The sequence below is a fragment of the Ochlerotatus camptorhynchus genome, unplaced genomic scaffold (genome assembly GCF_037179485.1).
Source record: "Ochlerotatus camptorhynchus isolate MF236.1 unplaced genomic scaffold, CSIRO-AGI_Acam_v1.1 ptg000538l, whole genome shotgun sequence".
Taxonomy (NCBI): Eukaryota; Metazoa; Arthropoda; class Insecta; order Diptera; family Culicidae; genus Ochlerotatus; species Ochlerotatus camptorhynchus.
The window spans coordinates 277,316-301,517 of record NW_027041021.1 but is presented as its reverse complement, the minus strand read 5'-3'; the positions used below and the strand labels follow the sequence as shown (position 1 = coordinate 301,517).

Below are 24,202 nucleotides of genomic sequence, written 5' to 3'. Positions count from 1 at the left end.
CGATTTGGAAAATTCCTCTTCGATCCTTCGGATTCTTATAGTAATCTGCTTGGAAGTCGATTTGGATAAAAGTTTTACTGCCGCGCCATGGTGCCTAAGCGCAATAGAAAAGGGGAATCTCTTGATCCCCCTTCTTGATGAAACTAATTTGAGCAATCAATTTGATTTGCTCACGGATAATGAGAATAATCCATCCAATGTAAATGATGAGAATGATCCATCATCCAGTAATTTCAGTTTGGGTCTTACTAATCCTATTGAGAATTAGGTTGCTCGGGATTATCTGAATATTTTCTCTGGGGAAAATACTTTTGATGATTCCTGGGGGCCTGATTTGGACGAATTAAGATCTATAATTAAAAAATTCCAAATATGAAAGCTCCAGGTGATGATGGAATTTTCTATATCCTCATCAAAAACTCCCAGAGAGTACCTTGTCTGTGTTGGTTAAATTATTTAACAGATGTTTCCATTTGGCATACTTTCCTGATAAATGGAAAAATGCAAAAGTTGTTCCAATTTTGAAGCCGGATAAAATCCAGCTGAAGCTTCGGTAGCTAGAATAATAAGTCCAATAAGTTTGCTCACTGACTCGATATTTGCAGATGAGCAGTTTGGATTTCGCCATGGGCATTCAACTACTCATCATCTCTTAAGAGTTACCAATTTAATTCTTTCGAACAAATCTGAAGGCTGCTCAACTGGAGTTGCTCTTCTAGACATAGAAAAAGCATTCGACAGTGTTTGGCATAAAGGTTTGATTGCTAAATTGAAAAAGTTTAATTTTCCACTTTATATTTTGAAATTAGTTCAAAATTATTTAACTGACAGAACTCTGCAGGTAAATAATTAAAATTACAAATATGAACAACTAGCTGTTAGAGCAGGAGTTTCTTAGGGTAGCATTCTTGGGCCTATAGTGTATAACATTTTCATTCTGGAGCTCCCTGATTGGCCACAGGGTTGCCACAAATCTGTGTTTGCTGATGACACAGGCATTTCCGCTAAAGGAAGAAGTCTTCGTGTTATTTGCAGCAGACGTTGCCTGACGAATTAACTTCTAATATTTAAACAAATTTTTAGACCGGCCATGCTGTGCCAATATGGTCTAGTTGTTGCACAACCAGGAAAAAAGCACTTCAAAGGATTCAGAACAAAGTTCTGAATATGATTTTGAAGTTGCCTCCCTGGTACAGTACTACCAACCGGTGGAAACTAACGATATTAAATTGGCTCAATACTTGACTAACCTATTGGTCCCAAGCAAATCGATTAGCTTATCCCATTCTAGTCGAATTCCCAGTACTACACTTTGTTTATTTTGATTAGCTATGAAAGTTTGACAGATGTTGAGACTTTAGAACAAGTGTCCAACAAAATAATTAATAATTTTAGGCATAAATCGTTGCAACGATTAATTTCCTTTATACTTAGATAAGATTTAGTTGTAGTTTTTAGTTTTAAGATGCCAATTGTCATACTGACATGCAGGTTTAAAAAACCTGTTTGAAATACTGAATTGCCAAGGCAGGAACAGTGTAAAAACACTTAGATATATATCATAAAAATAAGGCTGGTAAGTTACTGTAGTAGCTGGAGCACCTAGGTTAAAATGAAATGTAATTTATTTTGAATTTGGAACATATAAAAAGTTAAAAAAAAAAGCAGCACTGCACGTTTCATCTCATGCGTTGTCAACAACCCTTTGGTAAGTTGCTTTCTTCCACTTCTGATGAAATCCGTAAAACGAATCACGTATGCCATGGCACATTGCATAATCGAAAATCGACTGATATTGTCAAATATGTTCAGTATGTTGCAGATAGTCAATTTGAGAAGAACGATTCTCCGCACCTCCGGAATAATCTCTTTCGGAACCAGAGGAGGAGTGTCGATTCGGAACTTCACTTGTTTCAGCAATTCTAGCCCTGTCCACAAAATTTTCTGACTTCGCAATTGGTTCGATTGAACACCTCTTGAAATTAAATCTGCGGGTTCGATTTCGACGGAATGTATCGCCAATCATATCCGTTCGTCAGCATTTGGATTTACTTCACCCGGTTTCCAACGAAAATCTTCAGCGTTTCTGGAGATTTCTTGGTTCAACAAAGCGTTATCTGGGAGTCACTCCACAAAACCACGGATGAAAAGTTTATTTCCATGGCTTCAATCAACTTCACAGTGAGGCGCGACAGCAGAAGAGCTGCCTGTAGTTCTCCTCACGATGTTGTAACCAGTGCTTCAAAATCTCGACAATATACGGCGATATTCAAAATTCTGCTGTGGTCACTCATTTGAGCTAATCGTCATGTCAATTGTCAGTGACAATGCTGTCAGCGGCGAACATGTGCAGTTTTTTTTTTAGTTAAATTTGAAACGAAATTAAATGATTTGAGCAAAACAATTACATAGAACCACTAAAGTGAACTGCTTGGATAACAATAATGTGACTAATAATGCACGAAATTACACTTTTTGTTACCAGGTGAATCTTTGTCATTGACGAAAAAATGAATGAGATTTTGACAAAGGTTATTTTGATGATCAACTCTATCTGTTGCTATATTGCTATATGAAAAACAATTTTGTCAACATCGCGCGAAAGTCTATCAATGACAATGACAAATCTCAGCACTGGTCGTAACTTCTTTCTGTGTTCCCCTTTTCTTCGGCAAGATTCTCGATTTACTGCATATCAATTTCATTTCAGTTCTACCATCATTGAACACCGATCGTGTATAGAGACAGGCTCCGTTTACAAGATCGGATGCGTCGGTAGATTCGTATAACTCTACAGCAATAAAACCTTAAGTCAGCACGTAACGTGGAATCTCCAATCCGTTCAACTTCTGCAAATTGATCCAAAATTCCGTCCAGAGCACCACCAAATCTTGTGATAGTACGTCGCCCCAATGAAATTCAAGAAGCCACAACTCTCTCATAATCAGCTTAGCCGCAGTAAGCACTGGTCCGAGGAAACCTAGCGGGTCGAAGATCTTGGAAATCTCGCTCAAAATCACCCGCTTCGTCAGCTGCACCTACGTTGATGATGGAATATGGAAAGTGAATAAATCACTACTTGGGTTCCACACGATTCCAAGAGTTTTAATCAGACAAATTGACAGTCGCATCATTTTGCACGCTTTTCTTCGGGAACCATTTCTAACAGTTCATTCGAATTCAAACACACCTTGTGTACGCCGAACCCATCGTCGTGCAGCATGCTGGTAATCTGCCTCAGTAGCTCCATAGCTTCCTCCAGCGTATTCGCACCAGCAAGCATATAATCGATGTAGAACGATTTTTTCACAGCCTTCGCTGCAAGGGGAAAACGTTCTTCTTCTTCATTAGCAAGTTGCCTCAGCGCCATCGTTACCATGAACGGTGAAGATGCAAGCCCATACGTCACTGTCTTCAACGTATAGACTTTCAGAGTTTCATCACGGTTACTTCTGCTTCTGCTTGTACATTTTCGGGACATTTGCACTCACAGCGTACTGAAACGTTTGAAATTTCAGGTGAATGGAGACTAAATCGTTCTGTACTGTCGGATCAACTATTTGAGTTTGGTTGATGGACACTCCGGAAGACGATTCTGCTGAACTATCAAATACCACCCTCAATTTAGTTGTGATACTAGTTGGCTTCAAGACACAGGGAACGTAGAAAGCGTCAGTCAAATCTTCGGTCTGTGAAGGCGTAATTTCAACCATGTGTACCATTTCTTCATATTCGCTCATAAAGGCAACGTATTGCTCTTTCAGGTTCGGATCCTTATCCAGTCTTCGTTCGACAGGCAAAAACCTTTTCCTGGCCATACTTTCAGAATCGCTCAACTGCTCCTTCGCCCTGTTGAAGAGCAGCCGAACGAAAAATCTTCCGTGGCCATCTCGTCAGTACGTCTCGAGAAAATGAGCGATGCAAGCATCTTCTGAAGAGTATTCCGTCGTTTCGTCATAGGAATCGAAATGCCAAAAAGATTCAAAAACTTACCACTACACCACCGGCGTCGCTGAAATATTCTTCAATCATCATCATTGGTTTACACATACATTCACATAATATTAATACAAAAATTTAACACTTGTATTTCATGATTTTCAAGAAAACCACTTCAACTTTACTGCTTAGCCAGCAATCGTGAAACTATCATTGAAAAAGCGTTGCCAGATGTATTACATCTAGCAATGAATTGAAGTTTAGTAAAACAAGCAATTGCGAAGTTTGACTCATTAACATAGATGATTGGATGTATTTAATGGTGAATAAATATCTGAAACTGAGTAAATAAAACAAAAACGACCATTCTAGGCATTTTACTGGTCCAATTTAAAAAGTCACAGAACATTGAATTCAACAATAACAGGGTTGATGGCAGCAGTGCACGTAACGTGGTATTCACTTTCCCGCTCAGGGGTATAAACAAACTTGCATACAGCGAAGTCTGGCAGTGTGAATGTTTTGTCTGCTACATTATTATCCACTAGATAGTGTGACATCACATTTGCTGTTGTATTGAAATGAAGGAAGAAAAGGGATGGTTAAGCTTTCCTCACCATACCAGTTGATATTTATGAAACATGGGCAGTTTTGGCGTAGGGACATGCATTTCCAATGAATTTTACCAATACATTTAGAAAATGATGATCGAAGAATATTTCAAAAAGAAGAAGTAAACAAAATAATGACCCTTTGTAGAACCTTAAAATTGTTAGTTTCCACCGGTTGCTAGTAGTAACAAGGCTGTGCACTTTCGAATCCATCTTTTCCACGGGACGCACTGTTTTCACAACATCCGATGGAGCCTTGCTACTTCGGCTGATCTTCTCATACACTTTACACCTTTCTTTGAGGAGATCCATCGTCGATTAATCCGCCAGTTCTTTATCCTTCTGGCTCAACGCCCACGCCTTCTGAGTATCACTGTCGACTTTCATGGACAGCACATTCAGCAGCATCATCTCGCCTAATCCGTTGACTGGTAGGTTTCTAAGAGCATCGACGTTCTTCGAACATATGTCGATTAGTTTTCGTATACCTGTCGTGCTTTCCTTCATCATCACAGGTAAGTTGAACCAACAATCAATACGAAATTATCGATTTGAAATTGGCTCATTACTTGACTAGCCTATTGGTCCCAAGCATACGATTAACGTATCCCATTCTTGTCGAAATTCTAGTACTACTTCTTCTGCTTTCCTTTATTTAACGGCGGTCTTTGTTCCGCAATCTAGTGCCAATCACCGACGGACATCGATTGCCATCCATTGACGGCAATAGAATTTGCAGGAAGGCAGCTTCCACACCTGCGTAGGATATCGCACCCATTCAACACACATGGGCCGGGACCAACGGTTTTACTTCCCTTCCGAAGGAAGACGTGACCAGAGATTTTTATGCCTCAGAAAAATCCCACCAACCTCGGCTAGCAGGCTCGGCAAGCCCAGACCCATTGGGGTACATTCTAGTACTACACTATGTTTGTTTTGATTCTTTTTTTTTAACTTTATTAGAGAGATTTTTAGCCGTTGTTTTGATTCGCTATGAAAGTTTGACAGATAAAATGAGGGGTTAGTGGATTATCCTATGTTTCGAAGGGTGAATCGATTAGCTTGGGACCAAAGATAGTACCATAGCTGAGCCAAAAAGTTGAGCACTTTTCTTCGGGACCTACTAGTCTTAGAGTTACCAACAATCAATACGAAACTAACGATTTTAAATTGGCTCACTACTTGACTAGCCTATTGGTCCCAAGCAAATCGATTAACCTACCCCATTCTTTTCGAAATTCTAGTACTGCACTATGTTTGTTTTGATTCACTATGAAAGTTTGACAGATAAAATGAGGGGTTCGTGGATTTTCCTATGTTTCGAGGGGTGCATCGATTAGCTTGGGACCGAAGATAGTACTAGAGCTGAGTCAAAAAGTTGAGCTCGTTTCTTCGGGACCTTCTGGTCTTAGAGTTACCTCTATGGTTGAACATTGCATCGATATGCTTGTCAACAATGGCCTGCTTGTTCTCGTAGCGCTCACGCAGCGTCACCCTAATAAAAATTGTATGGTTAATTTGCTTAACGACGTGTTCTGGGTATCATCCAAACCATTTGTGGAATAGTTCAATGATTTGGGTTATCGTTCGTTTATGGTTATTTTTTATTAGGGCACCCACACTCAAAAAACTACACACTTCTGATCGAACTGTTTGAACACTTGATATTTCATATGCACAATCACATTTATTTTAAGTGTATTTCACCATGGTTCAATGTGTTCTACACGTTGATTTATTGTGTTTCAAACCTTGAAATGTTGATAATCTTTCTCTATCAATTCAATTGTAATGCACATTGAATCGCACTACTGTTCATAACAGATGGATTTGAAGTGTTTTGCATTTCAATGCGATGTGAAATGCTTGTTCTGCAAGGTAAACATTGAAAACATAAGTTGTGACTTCATACTAACCAACCAGCCTCATATATGAGAACAACCATGGACCAGTGAGATCGAACGAAGAGAGCTGTAGCAACACACCCCAACAGTCCAGGATCAATTCCCAAATCAGACCCATTAATTAAAAGGCATGTGTATGCTCTACCCTCTGGCAGCTTTGTTTATATATTTGTCGATTTAATTTTGAGTCGGTGATGTAGAAGTCGATAGAGTAGAATATTGTAGAACATTGAACTATGATGTGCAAAGCTATTGATATCACCATGTTAGGCACATAGAATTCAAGTGCGTCACAATTCGAACCAATAGTTTTGAGACATGGGTCAAAGCATAAGATTCACACATGAAATGGATGTGTTTCACAATAAGTGCAAAATTAAGTGTGAGGCACATGATGACGTGTGAAATTTTTTGAGTGCAGGCAGCATCATAGTCGATAACGCCTGCAGCTGCGCCAACCAACGAATTTTGCAAATGGTACAACCATAGAGGTAACTCTAAGACCACTGGGTCCCGAAGAAAATCATTATTATTTTTGGCTCACTCAGTACCAGAACAACGCACAGTGGGACGAATTAAAAAAAAGTGGGACATGGCTATTTGCGACGAAACTATTGAGTATAGCTTTTTGTTGTCTTCTAGAATGTTTCTTTATTTTTTAAGTTCTTCATTTTAGTAGTGAAAATTTTTGGTTAAGGAGGGTATACACTCAAATAAAAAAAAATAACTTTTTTATGTCTTGTTAAATTCGATGAACACCTATGAAAACATTGAAGATGAAGTCTTTTTAAGAAACTTTGTTCAAGGTGTAAACTTTCTATCTCTCAATTGGACGAAGTTATAGAGTGAAAATGGACTACAAACGGTAGTACCCCCTTAAAAAACGTTTTTTCACCATAGCTTTTTTCTTTGAATTTTTTCGATTTTTAAATATTCTACAAAGTTGTAGGTGCTTAGAAAATGCACATTTTTGCAGAAGACAGTAAATCGTTATCTCTTTGTTGAAAGGATTTACGCCTGTTTTTACAATTTGTTTACACTATCTTTAAGGGGGTCTACCTTGCAGGTTAGCAGGTATTAGCAGCTAATGACAACGTCATTTCATTCAGCAACTTATACCCTACTGTTTCATATACAATTCATAGGGGGATCCAAGGGGATGCTTAATAATTTATTTAAAAATGTACCTCAATGTTTTGTTACGTTTTGCTGTTTTCATGAAGATTGTTCCAAGTATGTACATACATGAAGACAAAAAACGTGTTGTTTACCGTTAATCAGGGTTGCTTCCATTCACTTGCTATAAAAAATATTTTTCGGAATTATGCAATCATTAGATGTTATAATGCTGTGTTGCACTTGTAAGTAACAGGAAGAGGGTGTAAAGTATGTGTTTGACTCATAAAACCTGCCAATTTCGCTTTGAGCGCGTCACAATCAGCGATCTTATGATTCGTGGGCGTTCACTCAGAGTGAGCGCTCACGAGTCGTAAAATCGCTGATTGTGACGCACTGAAAGCAATATTGACAGATTTTATGTGTCAAACACATACTTCATGACCTCTTCTTGTAACATACAAGTACTTATTAGCATTATAATATTTCATGATTACATAATTCCAAAAAACATTTTTTTATAGCAAGTGAGTGGAAGTAACCCTGCCGTTAATTATGACAAAAGAAATCATTATGATGAACATTTGCACTAGCTATCAATATTAAATTGCAATACAGTAGGTGGTAACACATTTATTTGAACTTATTTGCGTTTAAATCCCGTAATTGATGTTGACACTAACGAATCCTGGAATTTTCCTGATTCACGGCGCAGACATTATAAGAGCTTCTATTCTTCCTGTTTCTACTCTATCAGAAGAACCTCAAGAATGCCGAAATAAGGACATCAAAAACTTTCGAGAACATCAGGCAAGGAAATGTTCACGGTACAGATATGTGCTTTTTATATTTTCTAATCATAGTTATGCTTTATGTTTTGTTTTTGTATTCAACAGTGTAGCCACAAATCAAGACATTTTAAGCCGACTGATGGTGTCTTCAGACCCATTGATTTCATCAATGCGAAAGATTCCAAGAAGGAAAAGCATTCCATTCAGAGGAGATGCATTGAAGTTTTTGAAAGAACCGAGTATTTTAAAGAACGAGATGCCATGTTCATCCAGCGATGAAGATTAGGAGGAGAACGATCAACTGTAATAAAAATTGTAACCAAACAAGAATCAAAAGAGTTTGAATAAATGTTTTGTCACCTGCTTAATTGCCGTTTACTTTTAATAGCTAGTGCAAATGTTCACCATAATGATTTCTTTTGTCATAATTAACAGTAAGCAACACGTTTTTTGTCTTCATGTATGTACATACTTGGAACAATCTTCATGAAAACAGCAAAACGTAACAAAACATTGAGGTACATTTAAAAAAAAATTATTAAGCATCCCCTTGGATCCCCCTATGAATTGTATATAAAACAGTAGGGTATAAGTTGCTGAATGAAATGACGTTGTCATTAGCTGCTAATACCTGCTAACCTGCAAGGTAGACCCCCTTAAAGATAGTGTAAACAAATTGTAAAAACAGGCGTAAATCCTTTCAACAAAGAGATAACGATTTACTGTCCTCTGCAAAAATGTGCATTTTCTAAGCACCTACAACTTTGTAGAATATTTAAAAATCGAAAAAATTCAAAGAAAAACGTTATGGTGAAAAAACGTTTTTTAAGGGGTACTACCGTTTGTAGTCCATTTTCACCCTATAACTTCGTCCAATTGAGAGATAGAAAGTTTACACCTTGGACAAAGTTTCTTAAAAAGACTTCATCTTCAATGTTTTCAAATTTAACAAGACATAAAAAAGTTATTTTTTTTATCTGAGTGTATACCCTCCTTAACCAAAAATTTTCACTACTAAAATAAAGTACTTAAAAAATAAAGAAACATTCTAGAAGACAACAAAAAGCTATACTCAATAGTTTCGTCGCAAGTAGCCATGTCCCACTTTTTTTGAATTCGTCCCACTGTGCAACGGTCCCAAGCAGTCCCAAGCTATTTCACTCACCCCTGCATGTTCTGCATGAATCCACACACCCCTGATGTTATCTGTCAAACTTTCATAGCGAATCAAAACAAACATAGTGTAGTAATAGAATTTCAACTAGAATAGGGTACGTTAATCGTTTGCTTGGGACCAATAGGCTACTAAAGTGGTGAGCTAATTTAAAATCGTTAGTTTCGTATTGATTGTTGGTACAACCATGTCGCATTATGGCCCTTCGCCGGCCCAGTGGCAGGCGCGTAGGCAACATGTTATACCGTGACAGCGGGCCCAGCACAGCAAAATAAACGATTTGAGCCCGGGACATGCTACCTACTGTCAAACACTGCTGTTGGTATAGGCCTTGTCAGTGGCGTGCCCTTCGCTCATTTTCAACGTCTTGTGGTGATGCCGTACCATGGATTCATCCCTGCATTCACCAACACAATCATACGACCATGTTGCAGTGAGTTAGCCTTTGTCAATCACCATAACAAGATAATAAATGTACGCAGTTGATATTAGTAATTAATTATGGCGTTTATTCGCCACGTTCGTCGAAATCCCACATTGGTGACCCCGACGTGATATTGGTACCGATTCTCGAATCCTCGGAAAGGATTTCCCGTCGCGAAAAACGGTACTTATAGTGCAAACAGCAAAGAAAAATTTCGAGCACGCCATCTTCTATTTCTGCAGAACGAAGATGACTGACCCAGTTCCTAACCCCACAAATATTACTGCCGCAGTTGCAGTTAAACTTCCTGAATTTTGGAAAATGACCCAGCGATGTGGTTTGTGCAAGCTGAGGTGCAGTTTGCGCTTGCTGAAGTGGTTAGAGATGATACCAAGTACTACTACCACATCATTAGAGGGATCGATCAAAACGTCGTTTGTCATGTATCCGATTTGATTCAAAATCTTCCAGCGGAAGAAAAGTACAACAAGGTAAAAGCTCGTTTGATTTCCCGTTTTGAGATTTCGTCACAAGCAAAATTGGAACAACTCCTCCACGCTTGTGATCTCGGGGATATGCGTCCCACTCACATGCTTGCTCGTATGCAAGTTGGGATGAACATCAACGACGAAGTGATGAAAATGTTGTTTCTGCAAAGGATGCCGGAGAGAATTCGACCAATTTTGTCAATAAGCGATGGAACTCTCTCGAAACTGGCAGAAATGGCAGATAAGATGATTGAAACGACTGGGACTGGCAGTAATGTTGCGTCGACAGCCGTATCCACGGGAAGTGAACTAACTACTTAGTGCGATCAAATCGCAAATTAGAAATCGGAAGTTCGCCGGCTTTAAACCACTGGCTCAAGCAGGAGTCGGTCTCCGCTAGGGTTCGACGTGAACGAAGTCGTGATCAGGAGGAACAGAATGCAGTATTTTGGTACCATAGAAAATATGACAGGAACGCTCGGCAGTGGCGTTCACCATGCGTATTCAGTGAGTCAAAAAACTAGTAGGAGGTCCATCAGACACGGCGAAGGTGGACGCTCCTTCTCAAAGTCGCCGTTTGTTCGTCTTTGATCGCTCCAGTAAGTGCCGATTCTTAATTGATACCGGCTCTGATGTTTCAATTATACCAGCTGCACGCCTGGATCGAATGAAGGGACCGACTTCGTTTGTTCTTTATGTAGCCAACGGTACAACAATCAAAATATACGATACTCGCTTCGTCAACACGGATTTGGATTTTCGTCGTCGGTTTTGCTGGAATTTCCTTGTAGCGGATGTCAGTGTTGCAATCATCGGTGCTGAATTCTTAGCATATTTCGGAATTATCGCGGATTTGAAGAACCGGCGTTTTTTTTTTTTTTTTTTTTGCTGCGTATTTTTTGTCAGCGAATTAAATTAAGCCTTTTTTGCCTTGAATTTGTTAAGTTGTGTGCTGAAATTTAATTTCAAGTGTTCATAAAGTTATCATTTAGTGATATATTGTGTTTTTTCCTGTGTTGAGGCGTCCAGTATTGAAGCCAAATTAGATTAAAAAAGAAGAAGAAACATTTCAACGCTACATGCATCAAATATTCGGCGATTTGGACTTCGTTGTCATATTCATCGATGACATATGTTCTGCTTCGACTAATCCTGAAGAACATATACAACATGTCGAAATAGTGTTGCAGCACCTACGTGAGAACGGATTGTTTATCAATCGTTCGAAGTGTAAATTCGCTCGGAAACAGGTGGAATTTCTTGGTTACAACGTTAATAAGGACGGAATTCTCCCTATGCCAAACCGTGTGAAGGCTATTCGTGAATATGAACTTCCAGTTACGCAGATTTCTTGCCTTGATAAATGGTTATAAACGGTTCATTCGGCAGTCGCGAATTGCAAAGCTTCTCTATCGGATGGAACTTTGCTCCACTATCCGGATACGTCAAAGCCCTTGGGATTGAAGATGGACGCTTCGAGCACAGCAGCTGGAGCAGTGCTGCAACAGTTAGTGCACAGTACGTGGAGACCACTAGGATTCTACTCTGAAAAGTTTTTTGCATGTCAACAAAAGTACTCCACATTCAGTCGAGAGCTCACAACAATGAAAATGGCTGTAAGGTATTTCCGTCACATCGTGGAAGGCCACAAGTTCACCATCTATACGAATCGCAATCCGTTAACGAACGCTTTAAGGTGATTCCTTGTTAAGTCCAAAAATGGCCGCCACGTAGGCTATGCATGCACTTCCACTTCGAATTTTCAATTACACAAATCTCGGAAATCAGTGCTCCATTTAATTTGAAACTGCTACTTCATGTATGCTGCAGTTCAGCAAACGTGGAGTAACAATTTGAATGCTGCACGTGTCGTAGAAGCTGATATTTGTACACTTAAAGTTTCGAAGTGGTTCCGAGAATAAATATGTCACAGCGATTCCCCTTCATCGAACTCAACTTCGCGCCTTCCCCATGAAGAACGATATCTCCAGTATATGTCGCAGTTTACCAACGACATCCGGCATATTTCTGAAAAGAATAACTACGTAGCGAATGCTCTCTCTCTCTCTCTCTCTCTCTCGAGTGGAAACTATAACGATGCCGTCAAACATCGACTACAATGAAATGGCTGCCAATCGATGCTGAGATACCACGGTTGATGCGATCTTCTTCGTTGAAACTAAAAAAGAAGGTACTTCGAGATGGTTATACTTGATGAACCGCAGAACTAAAACACAACAGTTAGTAGAGTAAATTAAACTTATATATTGCAACGATGTTTACAGGTTGAAGGTTCACACATTATAAAAATAACAAAATGGCGATTTGCAGTTCGAGAGCTCTCTGATGGGTCGCGTACTTTTAGATGAACGCAATTTACGGGGGGTGTGCCGATGTACGCTGTACTTTCCATCACTCCTCCTCAGTGACTATCGGTTGATTCTGCCTTTGATGATAATCCAAGGTTGCCACTCAATAGTTGCAATCTCTGTGTTCCCAGGGGCTTTGTTAACAGATCCGCAATATTCTCCTCCGTTGGACAATATTTAAGTATCACCTCACCACGGTCACATAGATTCTTCACAAAGCACTGGCGCGTGTCAATGTGTTTAGATCGTCTCGAATGTCGTTCTGTGTTGACAAAACTTATACATCCCTGATTATCTTCGTTGATAACAGTTGCTCCATCAGGCTTCTCACCAAAGTCCCCAAGCAACTGACGGAGCCAAATGACTTCTTGACAGGCTTCGCTAAGGGCAATGTATTCGGCTTCCATTGATGAGAGGGATACACAACTTTGTTTGCGGCAACACCAGGAAACAGCACCGTTACCGTACAAAAATACAAATCCACTCATGGACTTCCTTGTGTTCGGGTCGCCCGCCCAATCTGCATCAGCAAAACCAAGAAGGCCTTGCTTTTCACTACCAAAAGTCAACTTCCAGTCACGAGAAAAATACAGGTACTTCAAGACGCGTTTTGCAGTAGCCCAATCCGCTTCATTCGGACAGCTCACCTTTTGGCCGAGGATAGACATACTAGCAGCTATATCTGGACGGCAATTTACAGCCACATACAAAAGCGCACCAACCAGACTCGTATACTGAGTTTCTTCCTCCAGTGGTTTGCTCTTTCCAGCTTCCTTTACATAACCAGGATCTATTGGACTTTTCACAGGTTTCGCATTCTGAAGACCGTATTTTTCAGCAAGATTTTCGATGTATCCACGAAGGTTGATAGAGTATCGACCATGATCTGCCTCAATTTCCATTCCCAAGAAACTTCGAAGATCACCAAGCTCCGTTATCTCGAAATGTTTTTTCAGTTCCATGTGGATTTTAGTAATTATTGCCGCATCATCACAAGCAACCAGTATATCATCGACATAGATCAGGATGTACACACGCTTCAGTCCATGTTCCTTGATGAAGAGGCAGGGATCAGCATTTCATGTAAGCGTTTATTCCAACACCTTGCTGACTGCTTTAATCCGTATATGCTTTTTCGCAGGCGGCACACCAATCTTTCTTCTCCACGTGCAACGAATCCGGGTGGCTGACGCATATATATTTCCTCTTCTAATTCACCGTACAAATACGCGGTTTTAACGTCCAAATGCTTCAGTACCATACCACGACGACTGGCTATAGCGAGGAGAGTACGAAGCGTAGATTGTTTCACTACTGGCGCAAAAACTTCGTCATAATCTAGTCCATACCGTTGACTGTATCCCTGTGCCACCAATCTAGCTTTATACTTCACGATTTCACCGGATGCACTACGCTTCAATTTGTATACCCATCTGCACCCAACGATTTTTCTGTTAGACGGCGGCTCAACTAACTCCCACGTCTTGTTTGTTTGATGTGATTCAATTTCATCCTTCATTGCTGCCATCCAAAGGTTCTTATCGCTTCGTTTCTTCGCATCCTGAAAGCATGATGGTTCAGCCTTTTCACAAGATGTAAAATTGGCTCTTTCACCATACCTTTTGGGTGGAACACCCTTGTTACTCCGACTTGATTGCCGTGGAAATCCGACGAAATCTTCTTCTCCACTGGATGCATCACCGTAGACAGACGAACCATTCTCCAAATTCTGTTCACTTATGGAATCCTCCAAACGTGGTATCATCCACTTCAATTTCAGGGTTTTGTTGTTTCTTCGTTTTGTCGAACTCAAGACCGACTTCGATTCCCGCCGGTTTCGAAATAAGATCCCGGACGGTCTCTTTTGGTTTTTCAAAAACACAAAATTTAGCGTCGCGACTGATAGTTATTGCATCATTCCCTGTGTTTAAAAAACGAAAACCTTTTCGATTTTTCTCGTAGCCCACGAATATCAGTTTTACAGCTTTCATGTCACATTTCTGGCGTTTCTCTCTAGGTACATGGACCAGAGCCTCACTTCCAAATATGTGCATATCTTTGTAACAGGGTGGTTTCCCTGTCCAGATCTCGAATGGTGTTCTGGAAACCGCAGTAGAAGGCAGACGGTTCTGCAAGTAATTAGCTGTCATTACCGCCTCGCCCCAGTACTTCTTGTTCAATCCAGATTCCGCAAGCAAGCACCTCATCATCTCTGTTAGGCTGCGGTTCTTCCGCTCAGCAATTCCATTCTGCTGTGGACTATAAGGCACGGTCTGCTGTAAAATGATTCCATTGTCACAAAGAAAGCGTTGGAGAGAAAACCCAGAATACTCTCCTCCTCCATCCGCACGAATGATCTTCGGCTTCCTTCCGAATTGATTCTGAACAAAATTCCTCAAAATTCACATATTCCTTTATTTTGTCTTCAGCCTCACTCTTTTTCTTCAAAAGATAAACGATGGTAAAACGTGAAAAATCGTCTATCATCGTCATAATAAAACGATTTCCACGCGGGGTGGCCTCTTCCATCGGCCCACACAAGTCACTATGCACAAGATCCAATATTTCTTCTGTCTTCGTTTCAGACACAGGAAAAGGAGCTCTACACATTTTCCCCTCACAACATACATGACAAACAGAACGGATTCCACAGTCCACCAGCTTCAAACCGGTACCAAGGTTTTCGCGAACGATCCTGTCAATGGCACCTGGATCCCGGTGTCCGAGCTTCCGATGCCACATATGCTGACAATTATCATTGTGTTGCACAGCTGCTACCTTAAGCGCTGGCCAGACTGAGCAGTTATAACATGTTATAACGGTTGTCAAATAATTGCAACACAGAAACCACCATCAAGATAGCGCTATAACATGTTATAACTCTGTAGTCTGAACAAGGCATTAGCCGCATCATGTTCCTTCAGCTGGTACAAACCACCTCGTCGTTCAGCGACCGCAACGACAGTCCCATTCATCGTTACTCTGCATTCAGCTTTGTCAAAGGTCACGATACATCCTTCTCCAGCAATCTTACTGATTGAAAGCAGGTTTCCCTTCAATGCCGGCACATGTAACACATTCTTCACTTGTATTTTTCGTGGATTACCATCACCATCAACAGCTACTAGCTGTCGATCACCAAATCCAGTCGACGATACCTTGCTACCATCAGCCAGCGTTATCGACACACTAGCTTCGGATGACACCGACGAAGAATCACCAGACATATGGGACGTTGCTCCCGAGTCCAAACACCAAGCCGATTTACATAACAGTTCTTCTCCAACAGTAAAACACACGTCGTTTTTATTGCTTTCTTCTTTTACCACTTTTACTTTCTGTTCTTTCTCTCTTCGATCTTCCGCAAACTTGGGGCATTCCCGACGAAAGTGGCCTTCTCGCTTGCAATAGTGACATGTTTTCTTTATTTCATACTTCCCGGACACTCTTCTCTCTGTATTCACTTTCAAAGCTTTGTCATGTTCTGCAGCATTCTCAGAACGCCTTCTCCACTCGTCAATCAATTTACCTTTGACGAATTCAAGGTCAAGTTCTTCGTCATTTCTGCTCTCAAGCGCTACGATCAGCGTATCATAAGACGTGGGCAGGCTGGACAACAAAATGGCCACCACCCAGAACGAACTAAGTGTGTCACCCATCGATTCCAAACGCTGTGACAACTCCATCACATTTGCTACATGATCCGCCATATTGCCATCTTCTTCCAGTTGCAGCCGCAACAACTTCCGCAATACATGAACCTTATTAACGAGCGACCGCCGACGGTGGAAACTCTCCAAAGATCTCCACATTTCTCGAGCGGTTACGGCTTTCATCACATGAGTGAGTTGATTATTCTCTAAAGCAAGGCCAATAACTGCACGAGCCTTTCCGTCCTTGGCCAACCATGCCGCATCTGGCTGGTTCGGCACTTCGTTAGACACTATCTCATACAATTCCTCCTTTATGAGAATAAGTTCCATGCGAAATTTCCACGTAGCATAATTTGTATCACCGAGTTTCTCAACCACGAATTTCGCATCCGCCATTTTGATTTGTTTTGCTTTGCCGGTCACACACGAGAAAAAAAAATATTTTTCGCGAATCACTTTAACGAGTTCCAAACAAGCATCTGGACAACTCACCGCGGACAACGTCTGGGCCCATAACCTGATGAACCGCAGAACTAAAACACAACAGTTAGTAGAGTAAATTAAACTTATAGCGAATTCGTTTATTATTCAGTTCCAACCTGGATCGGGTATCAAGATTGGGTCTGCTTGTTTTCTAACAAACGTCAGTTTGCTCGTTTGTTTTTAAAACCTAGCTCAGGTTGAGGTTCGCACTGACAAAAAGTTCGGTTTCGCACTGGGTTGGAACTGGTGTTAACCCCGATAATAAACGAATTCGCTATTATATATTGCAACGATGTTTACAGGTTGAAGGTTCACACATTATAAAAATAACAAAATGGCGATTTGCAGTTCGAGAGCTCTCTGATGGGTCGCGTACTTTTATGTCGTTTTCGTTTTTACTACACTACACCGGTGTAGTGTAAGCAGCAATAAGCGCGAGTCATTGACAGTTTATCATCATTTGTTTGTAAACAAAGGTGCAGCCGATAGCTACACCCTAAAAATTTTCTGTGTTCGGCGGTGTAGCACCGGTGTAGCTACACCGCAAAAACGAAAACGACATTAGATGAACTCAATTTATAGTTAGCAGTATACGGGGGGTGTACCGATGTACGCTGTACTTTCTATCAATACTGCGATACTTCCATTGAAGGTAAGATTCGACCCTATGTCCCACCGCAGCAACGTAATCGTGTAATGCGAGTAATGCATGCATACATTCAGGTGTTCGAGCAACGCGGAAGTTGATAGCTGATCGATTCGCTTGGACATCGGTGAATAAAGACGTGACAGACTTCGTTAAGCAATGTTTGGCGTGCCAGCAATCAAAAATACAACGCCATGTAACTGCTCCTCTGAGTACATTCCTGTTGCCCAAAAGTCGATTCAAGCATATCCATATGGACATTGTTGGACCGCTTACTACAAGTATGGGTATCGGTACTTTCAAACGATGATTGACAGATACAGTCGCAGAAGCAGTTCCTATTTCCGATATCACTGCTGAAACTGTTGCACGCACCTTCAATTATGCATGGATATCCTCGGGGTTCCTGAGCAAGTTACAACAGACCAAGGCAGACAATTTGAGTGTGAATTGTTTAGAGAGCTGAATAGATTACTTGGATCGGAACACTTGCACACTACTGCATACCACCCACAGGCAAATGGATTAGCAGAACTTATCCACAGGACACTCATCAGCCTTGATGTGTACCGGTTCGAAGTTCTGGGTTGAAAGACTTCCAATGGTGTTGCTTGGAATTCGAACTTCGTTGAAAGAAGATTTCAACTGTTGCTGAGCTCGTCTACGGTCAACAATTACGAATCCCTGCTAAATTTTTCGACGAACCGACGAAGAACCTAGATCGTAGCCGAGAGCTGCATGACGACCTTAAACCAGTTCATGTGTCGCACCATGCCAAGCCTAAGGGTACGGCCAGGGTAGACGCGATTCGCGACCAATTCAAAAGAATCTTATTATTTGTTATTGTTCCTTGCGTGAGTCGCGTCGCGTGTCGCGTCTACCCTGGTCGCGGCATAAAGCGTTTGTGTATAAGGAGTTGGATGATTGCCAGTACGTGTTCGTGCGAATTGATATGGTTAAAAAGCCGTTGCAAATACCGTACGAAGGACCATACAAAATCATCAAACGTAGAGAAAAAGTTGTCGACGTTATGATCAACGGTAAACAACAACGTATCTCTATTAATCGTATCAAGCCTGCGTTTCTCACCAAGCAACCGGATGCTGCAAGTGAAAAAAAAACTGTAGTCATATCATCAGGCCATAGGATTAGATTTCTGATGTAACAGGAGGGGGCTACTGTGGTGGTGCCGTAGCATGGATTCATCCCTGCATTCACCAACACAATCATACGACCATGTTGCAGAGAGTCAGTCTATGTCAAGCACCATAACAAGAAAGTTGAACGCAGTTGATATTAGTAATTAATTATCGCGTTTTATTCGTCACGTCCGTCGAAATCCTACAGTCCATTCAATTTTCACACTGCCATACTCTATAACGGAACTATCAATCTACCCTCTTCAGAACTTTCTCTAGCTAATAAATTACACTAGTTTACAAATAAAAGTAAAAAAAATAAATAACTTGAATTTTTGACTAATAATTCTTATGTAAAATCGTGCGCTGAAAAAAAAATCTCAGTAGGATAGTTTTCGAGATACAGCTAAAAAATGAAAATTCACTTAAAATAAGCATCGGGAATTTGCTCCCGGATGTATTGATTTGGTGAGTACGTTCCAGTTGAAGATTGTTCTTATACATATCTCGATTGCATTTGCGGGCAGATGAGTTGGTCGCCGGTAAGGGCCAGTAAGTGCTGCCAGCAGATGAATCAAGAGGTATTCGAAACAAAATTGATAAGAAATGTCCATTCAAATCGATTTAATACAGTTGAACAAATTTCAAAACTATATACGTGCCAGATTTGTAAATAATATTTTTTGAATCTGGAAGTGTGTTTATGATACCATTATCCATTTGATAAAGGTAGAGTGAACATGCGGGGCTTATTGTAAGTAAAAGTGACCTCGGAGTGGTCGTGAATTACCAGGCATTCTGAAATGGGTCGCTGGAGCTGCAATAGAGCTAACACCTTCTAACTCCCGGACTAAACCTGCTTTAATTTAAGGGTAATAAAAAGCAGTTTTCTTCCATAATAACACTGCCGGACAGTGGGGGTTAGATTGTATACACACACACACACACACACACACAGCTAAAAAATGAAAATTCACTTTAAAAAAGTGTGTTTACTAAAATACAAATATCTCCGAGACTATATCAATTATTTTAACGCCTAATTAAAGGTAAGAATTTCGATGTTTCGATCAACTGAACATCAACTGTCCGTGAGATTAGTGGTATTGTTGTTAATTAATAGTTTGTTTATTATATTTTTTTTTTCTCTTGCATTTTTCCAAGAAAAATTTAATTTCTGATAAGTTTTTAGGCAGTGCAAATAAAAATGTACAATTGATGGTACAACCACTACCACTAATCTTACTGAAAAATGGTGTTCAAACGATCGAAAGCAAATTTTATCACCTTTAATTTGGCGTTAAAATAATTAATATAACTTTATTTGGAGATAATTTGTATTTTAGTGAACACATTTTTTTAAAGTGAAATTTAATTTTTTAGCTATATCTCGAAAACTATCCTACTGAGATTTTTTGGACTACATTTTTGGATTCAGCGCACGATTTTACATGGGAAATGACCATCAGCGTACATAGTTCAAATATGCTGTAAACTAGTGTTATCACACTAAAGCTTTTGTTGATATTAGATAGCATTTCCAAATAGTCGATGTTACCACCCTTGAGCCTTACTAAATAAACGAATTAAAAAAACTTCGTTCGGTGTAGATTCACCGAAGTGGATAACAGCCCATCGAGTATCAGTATGGGAGAAACCAAAAGCAGCTCTTCAACTCACCCCACGAACAAAATCAGACATTTTAATAAAAATAAAAACATGGGACTCACCTGGTATATAATCCATAACAAAGTACAGGTTGTCTTTGTCCTGGAAACTATAGTACAGCTTAACGACCCATTCGTTGTCTGCTTCAGCTAGAATATCTCGCTCGGCCTTAACATGTGCCACCTGATTGCGTTTCAGTACGTCCGATTTGCGCAAGGTTTTCATCGCATACAGGTGATTGGGTGCATCGATTTTCCGCACCAGAGTTACCTCTCCGAATGCGCCGACTCCGATGGTTTTGATGAGGGCAAACATTGACTTGTCCATTTTGGCACGCTTCAGGCGAATGTAATTGCTCTCCTTTTGGCAGAGAAGCTTCCGCATCTCGATTTTCGTTTCTTCCGGAAGGTCCAACTTGGACATTTCGCTTTCTAGCTGTTTGATGCGGAAGTTTCGTTGAGTGTATGACTTCAGAACATTCTCAATATGCTGTTCCATGAAGAACTTGTATGCCTGGGGCGAATAGTGACGTACTTTACACTCAAAGCGTTCTGCTTCCTTTTCTTTGGAAATGTGTTTCCGTTCCGGAATCGGCGATTGATGCTTGATTTTTTTCGATGGTTCCCCTTGCTGTGGTTGAACCTTGTTCAAGGAAGACTTTGACTCGTGTTCATCCACGCCAGGTCCCGTCTGTAAACAGTTGGTTTTGGTGGCATTAGACCGATAGCCATGCTGCTTGTGGTCGTTTTTATTGCTATTGCAAGCATCTAAATGCTGCAGCTGGTTGTTGACACGACCGGCTGATGCACCGTTCGGTGGAAGATTGATATTTTTACCACCATTGTTATTCACGATACTTTTTATACTCGTTTCGTACATTTTTGAACTAGACGAAATACCATAATTCAGGTTGTCACTCATCGTTTTTCCATCACATTCAACTTTATCACCAGTGTTGTTATTGTTATTCATATTATTATCAGTATTATTACTATTATTATGATTGTTTTTATTATTAATATTATTGTTTATTAAATTGCTAAGACATTGACTATTATTATTAGCATGATTTATAATATTGAGATTATTACTACTATTACTATTTACAGCATTACCGGCATTCAGGTCATGTAAATTATTATCATCGTTATTATTGCTAGCGATGAAGGCATTGCTACCCTCGGAATATGGAGGAGGTGGTTGCGAATTTCTCGTTTGGGGTTGTTTCTGTTTTAAAATCATAGTTGTATCGTATGAAGGTGGGTCAACACTGCCAGTTCCTCCCATGGGGCTTGTTGCGACAGGGAATTGAACACTCTTTCCTCCAACAATGTGGGGCTGAGTGGGTAAAACATTGCCTGTCTTCTTGCTGCTAAACTTCTTCTGTTCTAACGAAGTGGCGTACGACGGTGGCGGTGGAGCAGGACTTAGATTTGACTGAATCAGTGTTGTACACGTGGTTCCTGTGTTTGGAGCCGAAGGTGCCACAGCTGTTTGTAGAACAGGTTTTTGAACTTGCGTTGATTTAACCGAATGCATAATTATAGGATGTTGTGTATTGGTTTGGCGAGAACCTCTGGCTGGTGGTAAGGCAATTGGTTTAGGGATAGCATTTTGCGAAACAGTAATTGGCGAGGGCGAACTCGCCGAGGCACTTGAGTAGATTCCCGAGCTTGGGCTTTTACGAAAATCTTGCGATGATTGTGTAGGACTTTGTCGACATTGCATCGATGCCATATAGCTAGGTGGCGCTACTTGACTAATAGGGGATATCGGATAGGGAGGGGGAGGTTCCGCTGAATTGTTAGTATAGAAGGCTGACATCTGTTGATTCAATTGCTGTTGAGCCTGTGGCCCGTTTTGCACAATTATGGGCTGCCTTAGATTGCTGTTGCTTGATATTGGTGATGTTCCTCGGGCGGGGCTTTGAGACTGAAATTGGCCATTGCGCGATGTGGCCATCGATGCGGGAGATATGCGTTTTAGAAACTGCTGAACGGGAGGGGGTGTAGAGGGAGTAGATGGACATCGTGGTGGCGGTAAAGGGGGTACCTCGCTGAAATTAGATGGCGAGGGCGAAAATTGAGCCCTTCCTGACCCTAACTGTTGTGAGTGCGGACTGTTCGATCGCGAACTGCCCGCTCCGGAATCTAGTGCAGGACTATTTCTTGGCAGATGTAGCGATGACTGTGGTATTTCTCTTTCGATACTTGTTTTACGTATTAACTTAGATGCAGCGGAATTCTAAAATAACAGCGAAGGAGATATGAGGAATAATTGATGATACAAATCGAATTTAAACTCACCTGAGGAATTCCATGCCCTGCTTCGTATGATTTCAGGTCATTTTTTATTTTCTCTAGTGCTGCGGCATTATATGCTGGATTTCGTGAAGCGGAAGGAATGTTACCGCTTTTTTGATTCATTTCGTCAACAATTGTTTCATACCAGAGACGGACTGTTATTTACATGAACTGAAAACAAAATGGAAATATAAATCAAAATAAATTAATCATATTGTAGAGCAGTTTTGGGACGACCTTTAACAAGCTATTTTGAGAAAATTAAGCAATAAATTCCAGATTTTTCAAGCTTAGCGTAAATTTTAATTTTGCAGCGTTTGGTGGGGCAATGGGAGCGCAAGTAAATCCAAAACCGAGGATAAAGGAAGGGTAATAGCTGAATAGTCTATGCGGACCACTTGAACGCCATGGGAAAAGGAAGGGATTGAAGAGGTCGGTTATTGGGGGGTTTTGAGGAAATGACACATAGTACTAGATTTGTGCTGCAAAATATAAAGAAACCGAAAATCCATCTCCCACTGATTCATCCTTTCCCACAAGTACCAAATTGATATTTTAAAGCAACCGTCAAAATAAACAGACAATATATGAAAAGGCTAGTTGCCAGTTGCTTTAAAAGCTAGTTGCCTCCCTAAGCGGACCCCCCGCATCCTACCTCTTTTGTTAATCTTCTTAATGTTACTAGGCTGTCTAAATTTTCTTAAGTTTAAGTTCGTTTGATGATTATGATATCTCATTAGCCTAATTTAATAAATAATTGAAATCTCTAATCTACCTAATCAATTATAACCCATGCTTTATTAAGTACTTGTACTAGTGCATGTAATCTAAAATTTAACGTGTTTCAAGTTGTTTTTGACTTTGGCCTATATTTATTATAAATTAGTTCGTCCCAGGTGACACCTTCAAGTGACTAAAATGCTTCACTTTGAAGTTAGTTTCCTAGCTGATTTTTAAATTATAAAGGGTATATGCTCCAACTACGCTCACACGTTTCCACTATGTCGTTCCACAAAATTACGTATGGATATGTCACAATAGAAGCACGCCACAGTGGAAATCCCGAGCCATAGTTCAAACACTTATCCCAAATCAAAATGAAGCACATATAAGATTAGTTACAATACCATGTACAAAAATGATGTTTAACATTGTTCCCTGAATAATACTTCAATGAAAACAACAATGAAAGCTTGTCAGGCACATAGAAGGAGCACTGTTGGGCACTTTCTGAAATATTTCAATAGTTTAATTCCCGTGCAAACCCAAATGAATCTAGGGGTAAGAGGGGCATAGTGAACAGGTGGGGCATAGTGAGCTTCTCGTGCACCAGCTTGGACTTTTGGCCGTTAGGAACAAATTGGTTGGTGGTAGGATCAATATCATAATGATATTGAACCTACCTACTACCAGTTGATTTGTTTTATGCAGTTAGAGATCCAGGGCCAAACTACGGGATGCTCACTATGCCCCACCTGTTCACTATGCCCCTCC

General features: G+C 40.4%; 1 protein-coding gene across 1 annotated transcript in view; it reads right to left on the bottom strand.

Annotated features, from left to right (window-relative positions):
• LOC135713119 (serine/threonine-protein kinase Warts-like) overlaps nucleotides 1–24,202 on the bottom strand; it is a 63,528-nt gene that overhangs the window by 6,487 nt on the left and 32,839 nt on the right. Inside the window, exons 2-3 of the mRNA XM_065236230.1 lie at nucleotides 22,712–22,879; nucleotides 20,468–22,649 (exon numbers count right to left, since the gene is read on the bottom strand). Of these exons, the coding sequence (XP_065092302.1) occupies nucleotides 20,468–22,649; nucleotides 22,712–22,831 (2,302 nt within the window). The 5' untranslated portion in view covers nucleotides 22,832–22,879. The remainder of the gene's footprint in view (nucleotides 1–20,467; nucleotides 22,650–22,711; nucleotides 22,880–24,202) is intronic.